The following is a 20,014-nucleotide window of genomic DNA, read 5'->3' as shown; positions in this document are numbered from 1 at the left end:
GGAGTCGAGAGAAGCGGCGGGGCCGGAGCCCAGAGAACGACAGGACAGTGCCGAGGGGGTCATCTGAGCCGGGGGGTATCGGAGCCCTGAGGTCCGAAAACGGAGGACGACGGGACGGCAGTCGGCGGGACCAGAGTGCAGCGAGACCGGAGCGGAGGGACTGGAGGCTGGCGGGACTGAAGGCTGAAGGTCGGCGGCCGGCAGGAGAGACGAGCGGAGCGGCCGGCAGGAGAGACGAGCGAACGCCGGCAACAAGGACGGACAGGAGGACGGACGGAGGGACCAGAGCAAGGAGAGCTTAGCACGGAGAGAGAGCAGAGGGACCAGAGGTCGCAGGGACGGACGGACGGAGGGACCGGACGGCCAGCGAGGACGGAGGGTACAAGACGTGACGGGCACAAGGAGCAGGTCGTATGAGAGTAATTGGGGAGAGGGGGCTGTAGGGTGTTATTAGGATCTGTACTGTTGGAAGGGGAGGGGGGGGGAAGAGTTTAAAAAAAATTAAAAAAAAGGGAGTCATTTAATTGAATTTATTTTTATTTGATTATTGACTAAATAGATTGAATTGTAAACTATCAGGGTGTATATTAAACTCTGTTTTTCTCCTTAACTATTATATTTAACTGTTACATTACTGTTTATCACTAAGGGGGCTGAGGTGGTACTAAAAGTGTAAGGGTACATATGTGAGGGGTGTGTTGATGTAGATATATATATCTCTCTATATATATATATATATGTGTGTATATAGATATATATATATAAGCTAGATAAGGATAAACTAAACTCCAAGGAAGTGTATAATTTAACCACAAGGCGCTATATAAACCAATACTAGGGCGATTGGGTAAACAAACCACAGGGCGCAAACACAACTTAAATTAACCCTTAACCCTAGGGCACTAGTACAATCAAATCTAACCCGAGGCGATAGCGCTATTTAATTGAATTTAAACTAATTTAGTTTAGTCTAATTTAATTGTTCTGGCTCTAAGCAAGAAACTGGCAACACTTAGGAGCATAACCACCATGGAAAAGAGTCTGGACTTAACACACCAGGCTGTCATGGAGGGGGGTCTGGAGGAGGAGGCGGGGGGGTGCTGAGGAGCAGGATCCCGAGGTGGGAAGCTGTGTCACTGTTAGAAGGCGGGGGAGGGGGAAGAGTGCTAGAGAGGTCAGCCCTGATCTGACTCACCCCAATTAATTTGCCAAGTTGCAAGATGTTGGGGACATAAGTTCAGGGGGGACTCTGCTGGAGCAGGACGCATCCTCTATCCGGAGGGGGTGTTTGCTGACAATACCAAAATTGGGAGGGTTATAGAAACAAACCAAGATAGTATAACATTACAAGAGGACCTGGATAGAATAGGGGAGTGGGCAACTTTATGGCAGATGAGGTTTAATGTCAATAAATGCAAAGTTATGCACTTTGTGATAAAAAAACAAGCAAATGGGTTATAAAATAATGGGTATGCCGCTAGGGAAGTCTGAAAAGGAGAAAGATTTGGGGGTCACTGTAGACCATAAACTGTTACCGCTTTTGGTACAAAATTCCTGACATAATCATACCGCCAGGGAGGTTAAGAAAAACCCAAAAAATTGATCCACCGATGAAATCCAGGGTAAATCACGACATCCAGCGTTGTCCACGACGACGACGACTCAATGAAGTAAAACATAAATTGAAATAATAATTTAAAAAAGCAGACCGCCGAACGCCCTTATAGTTCGTGTGTTCGGTGAACACACGAACTAGCTATGTTCGAGTCAAACTCACGTTCAACATCGAGCCCAACCCTATTCTTAATCAGTTACCCAGGACTGCAAGATCTTCTGAGGCAGACAAGAAAAGTCTGTAGCCATTTTAGACGCTCATACCCAGCTAGTGTTAGTCTGGCTGAAGATCCACGTGAATTCCACCTGCACACAAACCGTTTGATTTGTGACAGGAGTTGCGTCGGAGATCCGTTGACGTCGATGTCCGTGACATCACCGGATCTCTGACGGAACTCCTGGAAGACATGGAAGCCGGCGGAGATGTGAGTACCGATCAAAAGAATTTTAATCGATCAAAAAAAATTACCGATTAATCAAGGAATTAATCGTTAATTTCCGCAGCCCTACATTAGATGTATTATTTTTAAAAGCAAGAAATGTATTAGCAGTCTTTTGTACTGCAGAGTTGTGATGGGCCGAACAGGCCTGAGTTCGGTTTGAATTTGAACTTTAGAAGATCCGAAAAGTTCGAACTCGTACTTAATGCAAGTCCATGGGGGTAGAACTTTCAAAATCAATTGTCCCCTTTTTGAAGGCTGATATGCAAGTTATTGGACATAAAAAGGGTATAGGGATTCGGGTACTGCCCTGGGGTCATGTATCAATGAAAAATGTTTTTTAAACAAATAATGTTTTTAAATGAGCAGTGATTGACTTACATGGTAACAATACAAATGAAACATTCCTTTAAATATTGTGCCTGGGGGGTCCCCTTAAACTGCATGTGAAGTGGCGGATCTGTACTATGTATAGAACCTGCTGCAACAAAAAATTACATTTAAAAAGAGAAAAATGACATTTCAATTGGCGGTAATTGGTTTTCCTTTAATCTTTTCTTGTTGGTTGTTGGTTGTTGGTGGTGCACTATACCAAGAACATTACTTCAAGATAGAATAATCACTGACAAAGTTAGGCAGCCTAGGCAGTCTTCCAGAGATCCCAGATCCCCGACAAATTTTTTCGGCTACATCTGCATCAGGGGATTGATAGCTGCTGCTGATCCAGGACTGATTCCTTTTGATAAATGTCAGTCACTCCTCCCCCCTTCCCCAAGTGGTTCCGTCGGCTAACGAAGGGAAGAGGAGTCCGTTGACATCGATGTCTGTGACGTCACCGGACTCCTCCCTCCTTCCCTTCGTTAGACGACGGAGCCACTTGGGCCGGTGTTCAAAAGCTAAATGGTGGAGCTGGACTGGATGAGGGGGGGAATTGATTGAGAGATTGAGATGTCAGTAGACTGGCCTCTGGTCGCCATGTAGAGCTCATCCACAGCTTGATAAGACAAGGCAGAATGGGAGCCCCAGTATCTGCTCTGCTAATCCTCTCCCACCACTGCCCTGCACTGCAATGACAGTATAAAAGGTCACCCTCTGCCAGGGCTGCCTGGTGAAATCCCTGGAAAGGTTTTTTTTACAGTGATTGCAAAATGATCACACACAGCCACTAGATTTATAAATGCAAACAGTATACAAGAATTAGTATACAAGATATGCCCTATATACATACACCACAGCAATAAAGTACTAAAATGAACTAGGATCACAGTAATGAACTAGGATCACAGTAATCCAGCACATTATTTATCTCAGGTGCCCCACTCAATATGGCCGCCGCTTGAGTTGGGCAACTCAGATTAATAACGTGCTGGATTAGTGTGATCCTAGTTCATTTTATTACTTTATTGCTGTGCTGTATGTGTATAGGCCAATGTAGTTGGATCTGTATGTGTGCGTTATAATTAATCGAAATTAATCGATTTTAAAAAATTTGATTAATCGAAAAGGAGATTTTTCATTTTCATCAGCCCTAATTTAATGATTCACTGATGAATACAGAACTGCATTGATTTATGTTTTTGATGTTTGCCTGGGATCAGCTTTAATGTAAAAAAATCCCATCCATGTGTGTTAGGATTTTTGAAACTCTTTTTCTAGTTACTTTCTACTATTTATAATATATGCTTTTGTGAACAGCCATATTTTCTTATTCCTTATGATTGCTATTCTTTATGTAAAATAATTGCACAATAATTATGTTTGGTAAATTGAGGACAATGCATGTTTTCTGTGGCTAGTTGATTTTTTTTTTCTTACCAGTCCTTAAAAAAGACCTGTACTGTGGAAGGTGTGCCCAAAAAGGTAAGCAGAGATCAAAGGACTAGTTACCAGTATTACTGACTTACCATGGCTTGTTCTCCATTGTTTTACATTGAGGAAATGGCTATCTTGGTAAAGGAGCAGGGCTTAGCTTTCTGATGTCAGAGGTGTCTACCTAATCACTAGTGGGGTAATGATTAAAAAGCAGCAAAAGCAGAGAGATTCTTGCATTGCAGGTCTTCATGCACAGCTTCTTCTCCAGTGGGGAGAACAAAGAGCAGCAGAGTAATGATCATACCCTACATCTCTTGAGACTAGCACTTAGAGACAGCAGTACCTACAGTGATCTTTCAGTGCAGATATTGTGATCTGAGAATACAGAACATAAGTAAAATAACATTTCTCAAAAACCGCCATAAATCATTTCAACCAGCAATTTCAAAATGCCTTTGGTCAGCAGTGATTGTTTGTATACCAAGAATGTTAGGATTTTCGTTTAGTTTGTCAAATTTTAAAAATAAGCCTGTGAATAACCAACCTCAGTAGGGGCCTCACACTCATCACACTCCTTTTTAAACAAATGGACATACAAGGAGCATCCATTCAGAGATGACATTTAATAATGTAAAGATGGAAAAGCACATTTTTAAAAATCTAAAACAATTATGTCTTGAAAAGCATACTTACTGAAAATATACTTTAGTTCTTTAGAAATTGTGATACACTATTTTGGGTAACAGAAAAGTAAATTGCATGGTGAAGGGGGACAGTGGAAATTAATACAAACCTCTTTAGAATAATTTGACTTTCTGCACCTACATATACACGCATTGCATTACAAGCAGTACAACGTCTCAAAACATGCCCTCACTATCTATAGGCTTTGTGAAGAAACTCAATTTAGTTCATTAAAGCTTTTTTTTCTTTGAGAGCAGAATCTTGGCAGTCTCTCCAGCCCTCTAATAAAACACACAGCTGATGTTTCTGAGCTGTTGGAAACCAACTGAAACATCACTTTAGAGTCTTTCTTGTGATTTATGAGGAACTTTGGAAAATAATTACTTCACAACACAAGCAGCTAGAGAGGGTTTGATTTACTGCTTGTTAAGAGTATGTTAATAGTTTAATGTTCATATTAAGGGTATAGGTTCACTTTCATTTTTTTTATAATACAGTGGTAGATCTTTTATGTAAGATTTGAAGTTTTTAATGTTGTGTATTAATAAAAGTTGTTAATATTAGACTTGCTCAATGTATACTTTTCAGTTAAACCATTTCCAAAACAAGAGGCAGAATTTAGTGAAAGACAGAAATTTATTGACATAAACTCATACAAGACAGTTACTTCAATAGTTGCACAGCATCAGTAGTGCTATTCTTATATTATAAGGATCTAGCCAATGTGCAATATGAGCTATCTGTATTTCAGAAGGTGAGGTTGAATATATAGAAAACAAACAAAACTGCTTATATCATGTCTAACTAAGCTACCTAGATTTGATCACTACTAGTCTATTATATTCTTTAGTCAGGATGTTTTCCAGAGTGTGTAGAGGATTTACAGTTCCTGCATGTTTACCTTGTTATCACAGATATTGTAAGATAATTGTACACACACACAGCAAGAAGACATCACTACAGGAAAACATTTACCCAACAATCATAGTATTAACTTAAATGGTCTGTCTGCATATGCTTCTGATTGTATAAACATCTGTTTTCAATTATATTTTAATATAAGCCAACTTAATTTTAGGTTAATTGATCCATTAAGCATGACTTACAGTCATGGTTGCACCCTTTAACAGTGGTGCCCATGGCCAGAGTGGTGCTTCATTTTGGAGATATGGCTGACTGAGGTGAATCCTCCCTTATGATGGTGATGTTGGTGTCCTCCATGGTGTCCCCCCGAATGGTGTTTTCCTCCTGTGCTGGAGTGTAGAACAGCTAGGAAAAATAAAGTTTATAGTATTTTAGAATTCAGGGGGAAGCAATGCTGAATTGCTCTAAAAAGCTTCCAAAACTAATATTCTGTCTTCTAGTATTTGATGGGACAATTTTGCAATAAGCACTCAATAGAATAATGTGGGCCTAAAAACCAAATCTATATTTACACTAACCAGGCTATAATACAGTTTAAAGTAGCCTAGAGTTAGAAACCAAGAAGTATAGAGAGAATGATCCAAGCCAATAAATAGGCTGCTTACTAATTTATGAACACCTATGAGCATAAACAGTATAGCTTTGAGTATGTTTGTTAGAAATTCATTTCAAAATACCATAGGCAACAGGCAGTTAACCTAAACCTGATTTCATTGTATGCAACTTTTGCCCGGACATAGGTTTAATGTAATCTTGTGTGCATTAAAGTAGCTTTTCACCATAATGCAATCTGTCACTTAAATCTCCATAATAATTCATATTGTCTTATAAGGTTACTTACAAACATTAACATGACCATCAGAAGCCAATCTGAAAAATAAATAATGATAATAAACAGGATTACCATCTACAATACTTTAACAAGGTCCAACAAATATTTAAACAAAAATAAAATGCTACATTTTAAAATATGTTACTATTTGCTATTTAAATATGTTACAAATTACGATGACCCAATTATGTATTTTTTATTTCTCTTTCTTACCATTTTCAATTGCATTACACTGCTATGATTTGAAGAAATATCACACTTACCTGTACTCCTCTCCCTCCAGCATCTTTTTATAAGTGGCGATCTCAATATCCAGAGCCAGTTTGACATTCATCAGTTCCTGGTATTCTCTCATTTGGCGAGCCATGTCCTGCCTAGCCTTCTGTAGAGCAGCCTCCAGCTCAGCCAGCTTATTTTTTGCATCCCTGACAGCAGCTTCACCACGTTCCTCAGCTTCACTGATGGCAGATTCTAGTGCAGCACGCTAGAAGAAAAGAGAAGGGGATACTGTTTCCAAAGTTTATTTCCTATAAAACATTATAAACCTGACTTTACACAGACTGATGAGGTCACCTCTCTGCTCTCTCCTCCTGTCTCTCCCCCTGTCTGCATGCTTCTTGTCAATAATTGTACACTACATGGCACTTGATTGGCTGTTAGTACTATCCCTCCCTCACATAAAAACATAACTGCATTCTTTGAAGCTCATGTACTATATATCTGCCTAAAGCACAACTTTAACTAATTAAAAATATACCAAAACACAAGCAAACTGTAACAAAATGACAATATACCAAAAGTGCAGTAAACTTTAAATGATATAACAAAATGGTTGTTAAAAAGGTTGTTAGAATAATATCCCATACCTGAGATTTGGCACACTCAATTTCTCCTCTAAGTCTCTGAATTGTTCGATTAAGTTCAGCAATCTCGTTTCTACTGTTCTGCAGATCATTACCATTCCTTCCAGCTGCCATTCTCACATCTTCAAACTGAATGCAAAACAGTCAATAATCAGTAACTCAGGCTACTTTCATGGCCACTTTGTGCGAAGAGATAAAGTGCCACTCACCCGTGACTGGTACATGGCTTCAGCTTCAGCTCTGCTTCTGTTAGCAATCTCCTCGTACTGAGCTCTGACCTCAGCAATCATACTGTCCATGTCCAGATCTCGGCTGTTGTCCATGGAAACTACTACTGAAGTGTCTGAGATCTGAGCCTGGAGCTGAGAAATCTCCTGCAAGTTGCAATAGTTAATATTATATTAGTTGGACATTTTTAGGCTTTTTAAATAAAACATTGGTGATCTTCAAATGACAGTAGTCAAGTTTCAGTTTCCTATATTCAGAGTAGAGGAAGGTCCTTTCTGGCAGATTGCCATGGGTGACTGCATTTTACTTCTTACTTTACTAAAGTGAACCTTTGACGTTTCCTACTTTCCCAGTTGTTTGTATTCTGATGCTGTTCAATTATGTTCTATTAAGATGCAGTCATTATTTAATTATAATTTCCCATAATTAATATACAACCAGTCCCCCCTCCCTCCCCAGTTCTATGTACGTGACACCAGTTCTCCGCTGAGTTACAGAAAGGAATAGCTAAACCTCAGGTGTCAAAATGAAGCAGCTATATGTGAATAGTGAACCATTGCCTGTAAAGATGAATAGCTCACTCTTGTGTAAGTACCCCAGACAAAATTATACGTTGGATGGGAAAGGAGGGGTTATAACCTCAGTCAGCTGTTTACTGCTGTCTGTGTCTTTGCTGAAGAGTGTTCTCCACACTTTCTGTCTTGGAGGCATGGTAGGAATTAAAAAGACCTCCACAAAGGGGAAATCTCACTATTGAAAACAGTCAGTGGAACAGATGTCTCTAGTGGCAGATATCCTTACTATACCTGACACAGTGACAATATCTAAATTTGGGATTTCCCATCACTTTATGCACCTGTCATAACAGCCATAGACACAGATAGCAATAGAAAGTTAACAGAGGTTCTACCCCCACCTGATACTAATATGAGCCAAAGGGGATACACTTGTATATAATGATGGCTGCTGAAGAATCAATTAAACCTTAACATTTAAATAAAACAGGGCCTGTGTTTATAACATCAAATAAGGTAAGTGAAATATTTCATTTCAAAACAAGTTTAAAATATTTTAAAATATGAATATATGTTTATTTTACCGCATCATAAAGAGTCCTCAGGAAGTTGATCTCATCAGTCAGGGAATCGGCCTTTGCCTGCAGCTCAGCTTTGTTCATGAAAGCAGCATCAACATCCTACAATAAAAATGTCAAACAGTCATGATCTCCTTCTGCACAAATGCATGCTTCTATATTATGTATGCTTCTAGTTAATGTATATGCCCAAGATTCTGGAGCGAATAATTATCACTTACCCTCTTCAGAGATACAAATTCATTCTCTGCTGCTGTTCTTCTGTTCACCTCATCTTCATACCTGCAATGAAATAACATTTGGTAAAATCATGTCCAGCTATGCTGAAAAGTAATTTTGCATAGATTAGATTAGCTTTGCATATGTGATAATATGTTAACACAATGGGGGTGATTTACTAACCTAAACACACACACGCACCAGGTGTGTGTGCATTTTTACACAGCAAAACGTATTTATCAACCAAACACGAGCAACGTGTCACATTTTCACGCCATTATGGCGCGTTTTTATGTATTTACGTACGTGCGCGTCATGTAGCATGCGCCATAGGCTACACACCGCTCTAATAGCGGCATGCAAGTCTCTAAAAGCATATTTCCACTAATGCCATATATGGAAAAATCATGCACATGATGCATATATAATGCTGCTTCACAGTTTAGACAAAAATGGTTAGCTCATGCATTTACATTCCTGCATTCATCAACGCAAGCAACACAACATAGAGCTAATTTAGACAACATCACCTTGCAATTCATGCAGGGCTTTGCACAACACACCTGCTGGGTGTATACACACTACACAGGTGTCTAGATTCCACCAATAGATCATGCTGGGAGGGAACACACTACAGAGGTGTATACTTGTTTGTGGCTTGTTTATAAGGTTAGTAAATCAACCCCAATGTGTGGCTGTCATACACAAACTTTGTAGCCATTTATTATATGAAACCAACATATTCCAGGAGAAATTGCTAACAGTCAAAATGGTCTTTAATAGTGATGTCTTAATGTAAATTATTATCCCGGGCTTAGACTACCTGTCTGACAGTGTTGGTACTCATGTATGTGTTTCATAGGTCTGTTGCTAGAATGAGCTAGAATGAGCTACTCATCTATTGAATAATATGTGTTTAAACAAGATGTGTGTAGTTTAGACTGTGTTTAATACATATTTACCTAATTGCTTACATTTCATTAGTTTCAGATTTGATTATGTCAGTTGATGATGGTGTATTGTTAAGGATAAATAAAGTTGCAACTTCTAGAAGATAGAATAAGCATTCTGGTAACTCTTTGCATTGTTCGACATATATTTTTAGTGTGACATACCTTCTCTTCAGTTCTTCTACAGTTCCTTCCATGCTGTTCCTCTCAGCCGCCAGACGAGCCCCCTCACATTCCAGGCTCTCAAGCTGCCTCCTGAGGTTACTGATAAAAGCCTCAAACAGAGGTTCAATCTGGCACCTGGCTGTCCTCTGCTCCTGCAGAAGACCCCATTTGGTCTCTAGCATCTTGTTCTGCTGTTCAAGGAATCTCACCTATTTCAAACAAAGCACAATAATTCATAACCTATTTGTTTACTACATCTCCTCTACAAAATATATCTTAAAAAAATGACTTTATACCTTTCTACATTTTTATAATCAGTATGTGAACATCAGTTATGGCTCAGTTAATCTTCAACTGCATTGCAGCAACTTAAAAAAACTGTACATTTTAGAAACACATTTTATTTTAAATGGACATGGCAAGAATGGTGATTTCAGCATTTTTTTTGACCCTACTATACTGTAATTATGTTGATTTGCCTTCTCAGATGATCAGTTCACTAGAAAACTCTTATTGAATCTTCAGTATTATTATTGGTATAATTACTATTATATAGGATTTTTATAGTGCCAACAATTCACACAGCTCTTTTTTACAAAATGGGGGGGTGGGGGAGGGGGGTGAAATATATAATTATAAATAGTTTAAAATTAAGTGACAACAAACCATTAGGATAATAGAAAAAAAGGTTTACCTTGTCAATAAAGGAAGCAAACTTATTGTTGAGTCCTTTAATTTGGTCCTTCTCTTCGGTTCTTACTCTTTGAATACTTGGGTCAATCTCCAAATTAAGAGGAGCTAGTAGGCCTTGGTCCACAGTAACAGGGCTGATTCCTCCACATTGTCCTCCAAATCCATGACCAAGCCCAACAATACCAAATCCAGATCCATGTCCATGTCCACTTTTTCCTGAACAATAACTGCCGACTGACATCTTATGTCCTTTTGATCCAATATTATGGGCACTTGCACTGGTAAAGGAATGTTGTATCTTGTGGCCATGACCACCATGCTTAGAAGAGTGTGATAAGATACTGTGTGAAGAATGTTTGGGTGAGGCAACAGAACAGGAGTTGAGATGCTTGTGTCCAGAGGAGGCCATGATGGAGTGATGAGACATGATGGATCTTCTCACCAAGGATGTAAGGTGCAGTGTGTTTGGAGCTCTGAGATCCTAAGTCTGTGTCTTTGAACAGATGCCTGGTCCTTTTTATACCTGAAGTGGATGTGGCCATAAAATCATAGCCTGTTATTACATCTTATGATTCCAGCTAGGTAGCATCAGATCCTCCCTGTTTCATATGAAATAATACAATCATAGCGTATGTAATAGCGTACCTTTACTGTTAATAGAAAGACATCAGTAGAAGCAATAAGCAATCTCAAAACAAATATAAAACCCATTTAAACATGTATTTACCAAGAATAGCATTACTAATGCAGGGTGTTAAAAAATATCAATGCTAGATGCGTAAAAGCTCTTAAAGGTCTCTTAGAGAAGTTGAAGCATACCATTTCTGGGACAAATCTAGGGCAAAGCGATAGGTTTGCTTTAACATAGCCCTCCTCATCAGTTTATTCTAACCCTACTCTTTCCTCTACCACTTCATATTATGTCGGTAGCCAAAATATATACATGTTACTGGTCTCCCATAGGGGCAGAAGACTCACTCCATGTTATAACACTGGGCTATCGTGCATTCATAGCCATGTGTAAGCTACAGCTTTATGTTATGAAATGTAAATATAAATCATATATAAATCCCTAGGGGAAGTTTTCAGTTATAAAAAAACACATTTTTATTCTCACAGCATTAAAAAACCTTTTAAGGATAGACCTGAACATGACACCATGCCCAGGTTCATCGGAAGCTGGTCAAAAATAGCAGGCTTGTCAACCTTCTTTATATGGATAAGTACCACAAAAGATAAATATGTTTTGCAATATTGGGGAAACCTATTTGAGTATACCTGCTGAGACTAAAATAACCACAAAACAGGATTTTAGTCATTCTATGATAACACTATCATAGTTCCAATGGATTGAGGCACAGGGGTTGATTTACTAAAAGCAAATAGGATGTACACTTTGCAAGGGAAGTTGCACTTTGCAGGGGAGGTTTCCCTTAGCTTAGTGAATGTGGGGAATTTTCAGTTTGCAAAGCATACCCAATCATGTGCAAGGAAACAAAAAAAACTGTATTTTTTAGGGATGCACAGATACCGTGCTTTCGGTATTGAGTACAAGTACAGACATTTTTTTTTCGATACTCGCCGATACCGAATACTGATACCAGAAGTCCCATTAAGGGAGCCAGGCGACGTGGAATGACTTTCCGCCTGGCTTCCTGATTACTTGGGGAGCCGGCGGCATGTAATGACTCGCCGCCGGCTTACTCATTAGGGGGAAGCTGGCACCAGGTGACGAGGAAGCATGGAGCCGTCCTTCTGGCCAATCAGGAAGCTTGGGGGTGGGTAGTGACTCACTGCCCGGCTTCATGATTGACCAGCTTCCCAACCAATGAGGAAGCCGGGTGGCAAGTCATTCCATGCCACCCCGGTTTCCTGATTACCCAGGAAGTCAGCTCTATGTTCCCTGGTGACTCGCTGCCCGGCTTCCTGATACCGATAGTTCCGGTATCTGTATAAGTATCGGGAGCATTTGGGCGATTACAAGTATACTGGTATCAGTATTGGTGCATCCCTACTATTTTTGCTTGCACATGATTGGCTGATGGAAGTCAGAGGACATTCACCTCATTCACTAAAATAAGGGGCAACTTCTCTTGCAAAATGCACATTCCCCTGCAAAATAAACAGACTATTTACCTTTAGTAAATCATCCCCACAATATCCACCCTGAGGGTCCCCACACACCTTACGATTATCGTACGATAATCGCGGGAAATCCCGCGATCGTACGATGATCGTAAGGTGTGTGGAAGCCGTGCGACCTCTACTACTGTAAGGTTGCACGACTTTAAACTTACGGACATGTTCGAAAACCTGCCGAGCATCGTACGATGTTCGGCGGGTTTGTGGCATGTCCGTGCGATAACAGCCGTACGGGCCGGTGTGCGCAAGCGCACACTGCCGTTCGGCATTGCGGTCATCGGAAGCCCGCCCCTCAAGGGGCGTGGCTTGCGATCATCGCAAGTACGATCTGCCTATGCAACATAGGCAGATCGTACGTTTTTTTAAGTACCTTACAACCATCGCAAGACAGAAGTCTTGCAATGGTTGTAAGGTGTGTGCCCAGCCTGAGACAGGGTTTTTCCTTCAGTTTTATCATTGGGATTGAGTGAGAATATTGGTTACATTACCATCATCTAGATGCGTGTATGCCATATACTGGGATCCTTGAGAAACACATGGTTATTGATCTAATGAGGTGAAATAGAGCAGCATTAATTTTGATCAATAATGTCACTGTTGTTTAGCAGCTGATTTATTTTATTTACATTGTTTACTACTGCAGCAGAACTACCTATACTATTGGCAAACTCCTTCCTTGGATGTAGGGGGAGTGCCTGCTGCATGAGATCTTGATATATTACAAAGCTTGGTGACCTGTTGGCAATGGTTTAATTATTATAAAAGCATCAAAATGTGTATCCCATACTTTTAGCAGGCTCATTTGTTTGATTTAGAGTGTGTGTCTGCCATATTGGGCTTCTCTGAATATACGTGTCAATTTTTACCTGGAAAAGTGCTCATTGCACATGGATATTTGTGTCATCAAGACCCATTACTTCACAGTGACACTGGTTTGATTGAAGAGCATTATTAATTGTTTGGAAAGTAATTTGCACTTGCTGAGCATGTTCGGCTGATCCGAAGCCACACGAAGCAAGCCGATGTACGGCTGATTTCAGCCATACCAGCCTGAAGTGAACAGTGTTCGGCTCACTTCACTTCTGATCGGTCATTCACTCGGCTGCCCTCGGCAGCTTTGTGAATAGACCCCAATGTGTTGCTCTCTATCATGTGAAAAGTTGATTACTTGTGGATATTTGTTTCCCATTGCACTGGGTTTCAAATGCACAAATTACTTGATAGCAATGCTGTTTCATGAATAATTATGTTTGCTTAAGGATGAAAGAAAAGGTGTTAAGTAGAGGAAAGTCTATATAAATTGGAACTTAGTGATCGTTTCCTTTACAACCGATGGGTTATGAAATAGAAGGTTTTCAGAACAAATGTGGCATTTGAAAAATATTCCTTATTATATATATACGTGGTACCGTCTGAAGACAAAAAAGAGAAGTTTGGTTAGCGGACCTGTGATCTCCAGTATTTATAGTGATTTTGCATTGTATAGAGGACAATGTGTTCTTAAATGTATTTTAAAACTTTTTTTTAAGGATGTAAGAATTAAATTGTGTTTTATTATAACTGCAATCCTACGCTAATGATTTATATATTGTATTTAGAGGTGCACCGAAACTAACATTTTAATATATAATATTTTTATTTTTTTACTTTACTTTTAGGGGCTTCGGGGAAATATTAGGGCTCTAAACAGATCCTTGATATTTCCCTTTTTTTCAGCATGTAATCTTTATTAAAAGTTTCGGTTTTGTTTTTTTTGTTGTGTTGAACAAACAGGTCAATCCACAATAGGATAAATTAAGTCATACATACAAAAATGATAACAATAGATGAGAACAGTCAATTAACTGTAGATCCATAACAGTGTCAAACAGGTTTACAATAATTTCATAAGATTCATAGCATAGGTGGCCGGCGGGTGAGGAATACAATACAGGGCTAGGACTGGGAGATTGCAAATGGGATTGTTGCAGTATTAGTGTATGGGCCATAGGGTGGAGCGTTAAAGGACATCTAGTGCCACCAGAGAGCCATCGACCTTAGAGGTGAGATACCATTTTGTGTCTTGAAAAAAGGACATCACCTCCTTAAGTCGTCCTGTGTCTAGTTCAGACACTAGAAACGAGGTCCAAGTGACTAAGAACTTTGCCATCTGAGATTGTTTGAGATGTACGTCCAATTTGTCTAGCTAAATAATGGCTTTTCTAAGCAAGAGCCAACCATGAAGTAGCAGCTGCTCGGTGTCATCAAATGGAGTTTGAAGGAGGGCAGCCCTTAGAGTCATTCCCTTGAGGGAAGGCTGGTGAGGAAGTGAGGGGCATCATAGGGGATATTATCCTGAAGAGCTTGAATAACTTTCTGACCTCCCTCCATGCAATTATGGTGTCTCGCAGGAGAATATTACCTTTTAAGGATGATGGTAGTGCATAGGCAGGTCTATGTAGAATGCCTGTCAGAGACCAGGGGTCCATTATGCTGCGCTCCAGAGTGGTGTTCGTGAAATAAGAGGTGTCATGTATCCAATCTCTAACGTGTCTAAATAAGCTCACCAGGTTGTATAATCTAATGTCAGGGAGGCTTGCTCCTAGTGACCTCGAGGGGAGTGGAAGTTTGCACAACGCTATAGGTGGGCGTTTACGCCTCCATATGAAAAAGCAGTGTGTAGTAACCAAATGTCCTTGTGTTTAAGAAGGAGGGGGGTCATTTGCATGGGGTACAACAGTCTCGCAAAGCTAATCATCCGAAGCAAATGACATCTGCCCAGCATAGAGAGGGGAAGGTCCCGCCATGCGTGTAATTCCTGAGTAATTTTGGCGATTAGCTGATGATAGTTCAAATGGTAGAGATCAGTAGCTCTAGGAGATATATGGACACCCAAGTATGTAATTGAACGTTTCTGGATCTTGACTGAGAACTCCGGAGGCCATGAGGTGGTATCTAGGGGAGCATGGGGAGATGACAATAGGAGTTCATTTTTGTGGAAGTTATTTTTTAGACCCGAAAAGGAGCCAAAATGGTTGATATGTGCTAGCACTAGGTGCACTTGGGAGGAAGGGTCGTAGAGGAGGAGGACTATGTCATCTGCGAATAGGGCAAGTTTAAAGTCATGAGATCCGGTCTGGAATCCCGTAAACATGGGGAAGAGGCCAAGGACCTGGAGAGAGGTTCTAGAGCTAGATTGAAGAGTGAGGGAGATAGGGGGCATCCCTGCATCCCTGCAGTCCCCTTGTGTAAAGAAAAGGGTTGAGATAAAGCAGCAGATGTAAGAATGCGTGCCTTGGGGGAAGAGTACATAATGGAGATGAACCTCAGGAAGTTTCCAGTAAAGCCCATGCGTTGCATAACAGAAGAGAGCCGATCCCAGTTAACATTGTCAAATGCCTTCTCCACATCCAGAGTCAGCAACCCTAGCGGATGCGAAGAAGGTCCTCTTATGCGATGACCCTCCAAATCTAAAATAATTTTTCTCACATTGGATACAGCAGAGTGACCTTTAACAAAGCCTACTTGATTAGGAGAGATACGTTTTGGTAGCACAGCCGCCAGTCTGTTTTTCACAGTATCTGAGCATAAATTGAGGAGGGATATGGGATGGTATGAGCCTGCCTGAAGCAGGTCTTTGCCTTTCTTTGGTATAAGACGAATATATGCTTCCTGAGAAGTGTCCGGATATGTGTGGCCTGTCAAAATATTGTGGTAGAGCTCCCTCAACGTGGGGACTGTGGCATCAGTTAATATGCGATATAATTCGGCCAAGAAACCATCAGGACTCGACGCCTTAGAACAGGGAGAATGTTTAATGACATCCTCGATCTCCCTGGCTGTTATCTCGCTATTGAGCACATCTAGATCCTCCGGCGTAATTCACCCTGGTCCTGTTTATAGAGATTTTGGTAAAATTAACTGAAAACATTACATATGGAGGAGGGATCAACATGCACTTCTCCAAGTTCATCCTGTAGACGGGAGACGTGAGGGGGAGTGCATTGCCCACGGGCCAAGTTAGCCAGTAGTTTCGCTGACTTGTTACCATATTTAAAAAGTGCTAGGTCTTTTGGGGATCTGAGGATAAAATCATGTTGGTGGATCCAATGATCACATGATCGTTTGGCATCTAGCCAGGAGAATCTATTGATAGGAGTGGAGTCTGTTTTGTAGGTGTAATAGGCATGCCTGGCTACTGTGCTAGCTTCCGCATATCGTCTCCTGATTGAACGTTTTCTAGAGAATGCATATGCCAAAATTCTACCTCTCAACACCGCTTTAGCAGTTTCCCAAAACAAAACAGGGTTAGATACATGCAAAGAATTGTCAGACATGTAGTCATACCACCATTTAGTGAGCTCCTCCTTAAAGGTATCATCTTGTGCCAGATAGGAGGGAAATCTCCATATGGTGGGATGACTAGGCGAACCAATATTTTTCATAGTCACCATAACCGGAGCATGGTCGGAGATAATAAGGTCTTCAATCGTCATCAAGTCCAGCCTGGTAAGTAGAGAAGGAGATGAAAAGAACATGCCAATACGAGACAGAGAATTGTGTGCATGGGAGAAATTAGTAAATTCTCTATCCAGGGTGGAGATGCCGCCAAAGATCAGTAAGACCAGAAGCCTCAATCCAAGTGGCCAGATTAGTGTCATGGGGGTTACGGTATTTAGGAGGTGCGCCTGATTCCCAGGAGTGGTCTTTAAATGCGGAAGGAGTCGCTTGTGAAACTTGTGAGAGTAGGCCATCCAAGAATTGGGAGTTGTCTGAGTTCGGTGCGTACACGTTCCAGAGGTCCAGCGTTTGAGTGCCCAGTTTCAGAGATAAAAAGGACCATCTACCTGCAGTCTTGTCAAAGTGATGGTGAGCGACATCGTGAGGTAAAGATTTGTTAATAAGAGTCAACACCCGGCTGAGCGACCAGTTCCCGGAGCACCTATGGCAGTGCCGACCCAAGATGCATGCGAGGGATATCCTCAGCTTTAAGATGCGTTTCCTGAAAGAGCACAATGTCCGCCCCCGGTTTCTTCAAATGGCGTAGAATCTGTTGCCGTTTATTTGGGGATCTCAGTCCCTTAACGTTCCAAGTGACCACTCTCAGGGGGGGGTCCCATGTATTCAGATTAATCGAGCACAGCAAGTAAATCATAAAAGTATCCAATGTGAATGTGTCACAAACGGGCATCCCAGTGTTCCCGATGTGACCAGGTGTTCTAGCCTCAGTCTCATGAAACTCAATTAAAGAACCCGCTAGAGCCATCCACGGTAAAGCGGCGTCACGTGGCAGAGTCTCTTTAAGTACGTAGTAGGCATGCCGTGTGGTGAGTGAATGATTGTAGTTACAATAAGAGAGAATACAAAAATAAGTAAAACATGTGAACCAAAATAAGAGAAAGAATGTGTTCAACTATAAGGACATCCTTTTTTCCCAGATGCGAGCAACCGATATCCGACTTTATGTGGAACCCGAATTGGTATCCACACTGCAAAGTCCGTACAATAGGCAAGGTAGAACAAAGAGGACCCTTCTGTCCCGTCAGCGAGTAATGGAGTAACAATGAAGTAAGGCTCTCAAACTAACAGCGTTAGTTGTTTAGAGCAAAATAAACAGAAGATAGAAGAAGATTGCAGCCATACCTGGGGCACCAGTTTCGCAGGAAAACACTTCCCGACAGGATATAGGGATCCAAACATCTGGAGGTCTTTCAGGCCTTTTTTTTCCTGGGCGGGATTTTTATTGGTGATGAAGATGGACGTTCATCCCAGGAATCCAGAAATGTTTGTGCTTGGGCTGCCATTTTTTACCATCATCAGTGTAGAAGCGGAGCACCACCGGGTATTGAAGAGCAAATTTGATGCGTTTGCGGACCAGAACCTGGAACACCTTATGGAAGGACTTCCGCAACTTCGTGGTTTCCGCTGAGTAATCGGCAAACAGAAGTAATTTGAGTCCGTTAATCACAAGATTGCGTTGTGTGCGATACTGGTGAAATATAGTTTGCTTGTCGTGGTAGTTCAAATAGAGCACAATTACCGGCCGTGGTTTAGCGTCGTCTCTGGGCGGGCCAAGTCTGTGCGCACTTTCCACCTTACAGAGATCTGACAGGCCTAAGGCTTTAGGGATAGCCGTGGAGCAGAATGAGCGAAGATCCACAGGTTTAACCGACTCTGGGATGCCTAAGATTCTTAGGTTGTTGCGTCTGGAGCGATTTTCCAAATCGCCACTTTATTCATCAATGCGTGTATTTGTTTGCAGACAACAGAATGGGAGCGATGCGCCTCCGCAGCATCGTCTTCCAAGTCACTGACCGCAGCTCCATGGCCTGGAGACATTGGGTCTGATCCTCAATATTAGCAGTAATCTTCCCCAGATGTAGCTGCAGGGAGTCAGCTTTCAGGTGGGCAGAGACAGCAGTAGCCTGCATAGTGTAGTCTAGTGGGAGGCAGATCGCATGTCAGGCTGTGACTCACCCACTGATTCTCCTCGTTCAGCGTCGTGCAGCATGGGTTCAGGCGCCATGTTGGAGGGATCTTGTTCGTCTGTCGATCGTTCCAGGAGCGTTTTCCTCGCTCTCTGCGGGCGCTCTATGAACCTGTCCATGTCGGAGATCAGGTCCGGAGATCTAGTGACCGGACCGGGAGGTGAATCATGCCGTTAGAGCTGGCTGCAGGAGAGGTGACGGGACGGGGATCGGAGGTGCTCCGTTACAGCATCGTGCGTCTGAACCGGAAGTGATATTTCCCTTTTAAAATAGAAAAAGAGATTGAGGACACAGAGTCTCAATCTCTTTTTCTGCAGCCCCTGTTGTAAATGAACAGGAATCCTCTATGAGTGTTCCTGTTCATTCATAACATGAGAACATTGTATGTTTACTATAACCACAATTATGAATGAACACGAGGGGATGTAGATTACTTTCCATTCATTCATAATTGAGGATATAGCAACCATACTATGTACTCAATTATTTACAAACACTCAGCGATCACTGATCACTGAGTGTTTGCACTCGTCTCTGTGACGGACTGAACCGTCACTGGGGCTGTTGGAGGAGACTGGGGGCTAGCCTCCTTCCTACTGACTATGGAACCTAGAACTATGGAGACCCCCCTCAGACCTCTTGGGGTTACAAGGAACTATTAACCCTGATTTGTGTGGTGAGTTTATATGCCACATCTTTCCTATTGCCTATTAAAGGTGCATAGTGTGAATCCAGCAACACAAAAAGGGTTAACTCTGCACTGAGACTCTCCAAATGAATGTGTTACAGTTTATTTGTCCCTTTGTTCTATTGTGTTGATGATGGGATTAAGATAGCTGATTCTAGGAGGAGCTGACTCCGGGTCTAGATGAGTAGATCACCCTATGA

General features: G+C 41.4%; 1 protein-coding gene across 1 annotated transcript; it reads right to left on the bottom strand.

The window, feature by feature from the left end:
• Positions 1–6,565: 6,565 nt before the first annotated feature.
• Positions 6,566–10,758, bottom strand: LOC108797344 (keratin, type II cytoskeletal cochleal-like). Its single transcript, XM_018568926.1, has 7 exons — positions 10,519–10,758; positions 9,825–10,033; positions 8,712–8,772; positions 8,497–8,592; positions 7,379–7,543; positions 7,173–7,298; positions 6,566–6,790 (listed from the first exon to the last, which is right to left on the bottom strand). Exons 1-7 carry the CDS (start codon positions 10,756–10,758, stop codon positions 6,566–6,568), a joined length of 1,122 nt encoding a protein of 373 aa, XP_018424428.1.
• Positions 10,759–20,014: the final 9,256 nt, after the last annotated feature.

The sequence above is a fragment of the Nanorana parkeri genome, unplaced genomic scaffold, assembly GCF_000935625.1.
Source record: "Nanorana parkeri isolate BGI_ZX_2015 unplaced genomic scaffold, ASM93562v1 scaffold1262, whole genome shotgun sequence".
NCBI classification, from domain to species: Eukaryota; Metazoa; Chordata; class Amphibia; order Anura; family Dicroglossidae; genus Nanorana; species Nanorana parkeri.
The sequence above is the reverse complement of the archived record's forward strand: the minus strand, read 5'-3'. Positions and strand labels throughout refer to the sequence as shown.

What these genes read in the sequence shown, in the direction of transcription:
- LOC108797344 (XM_018568926.1), bottom strand. Translation starts at nt 10,758, where the DNA reads ATGTCAGTCGGCAGTTATTGTTCAGGAAAAAGTGGACATGGACATGGA. An exon ending in TGAGGACTCTTTATGATGCG is followed by an intron (nt 7,544 to 8,496) that starts GTAAAATAAACA and finishes TGCAACTTGCAG; the next exon opens with GAGATTTCTCAGCTCCAGGC. An exon ending in AAGCCATGTACCAGTCACGG is followed by an intron (nt 7,299 to 7,378) that starts GTGAGTGGCACT and finishes TTTTGCATTCAG; the next exon opens with TTTGAAGATGTGAGAATGGC.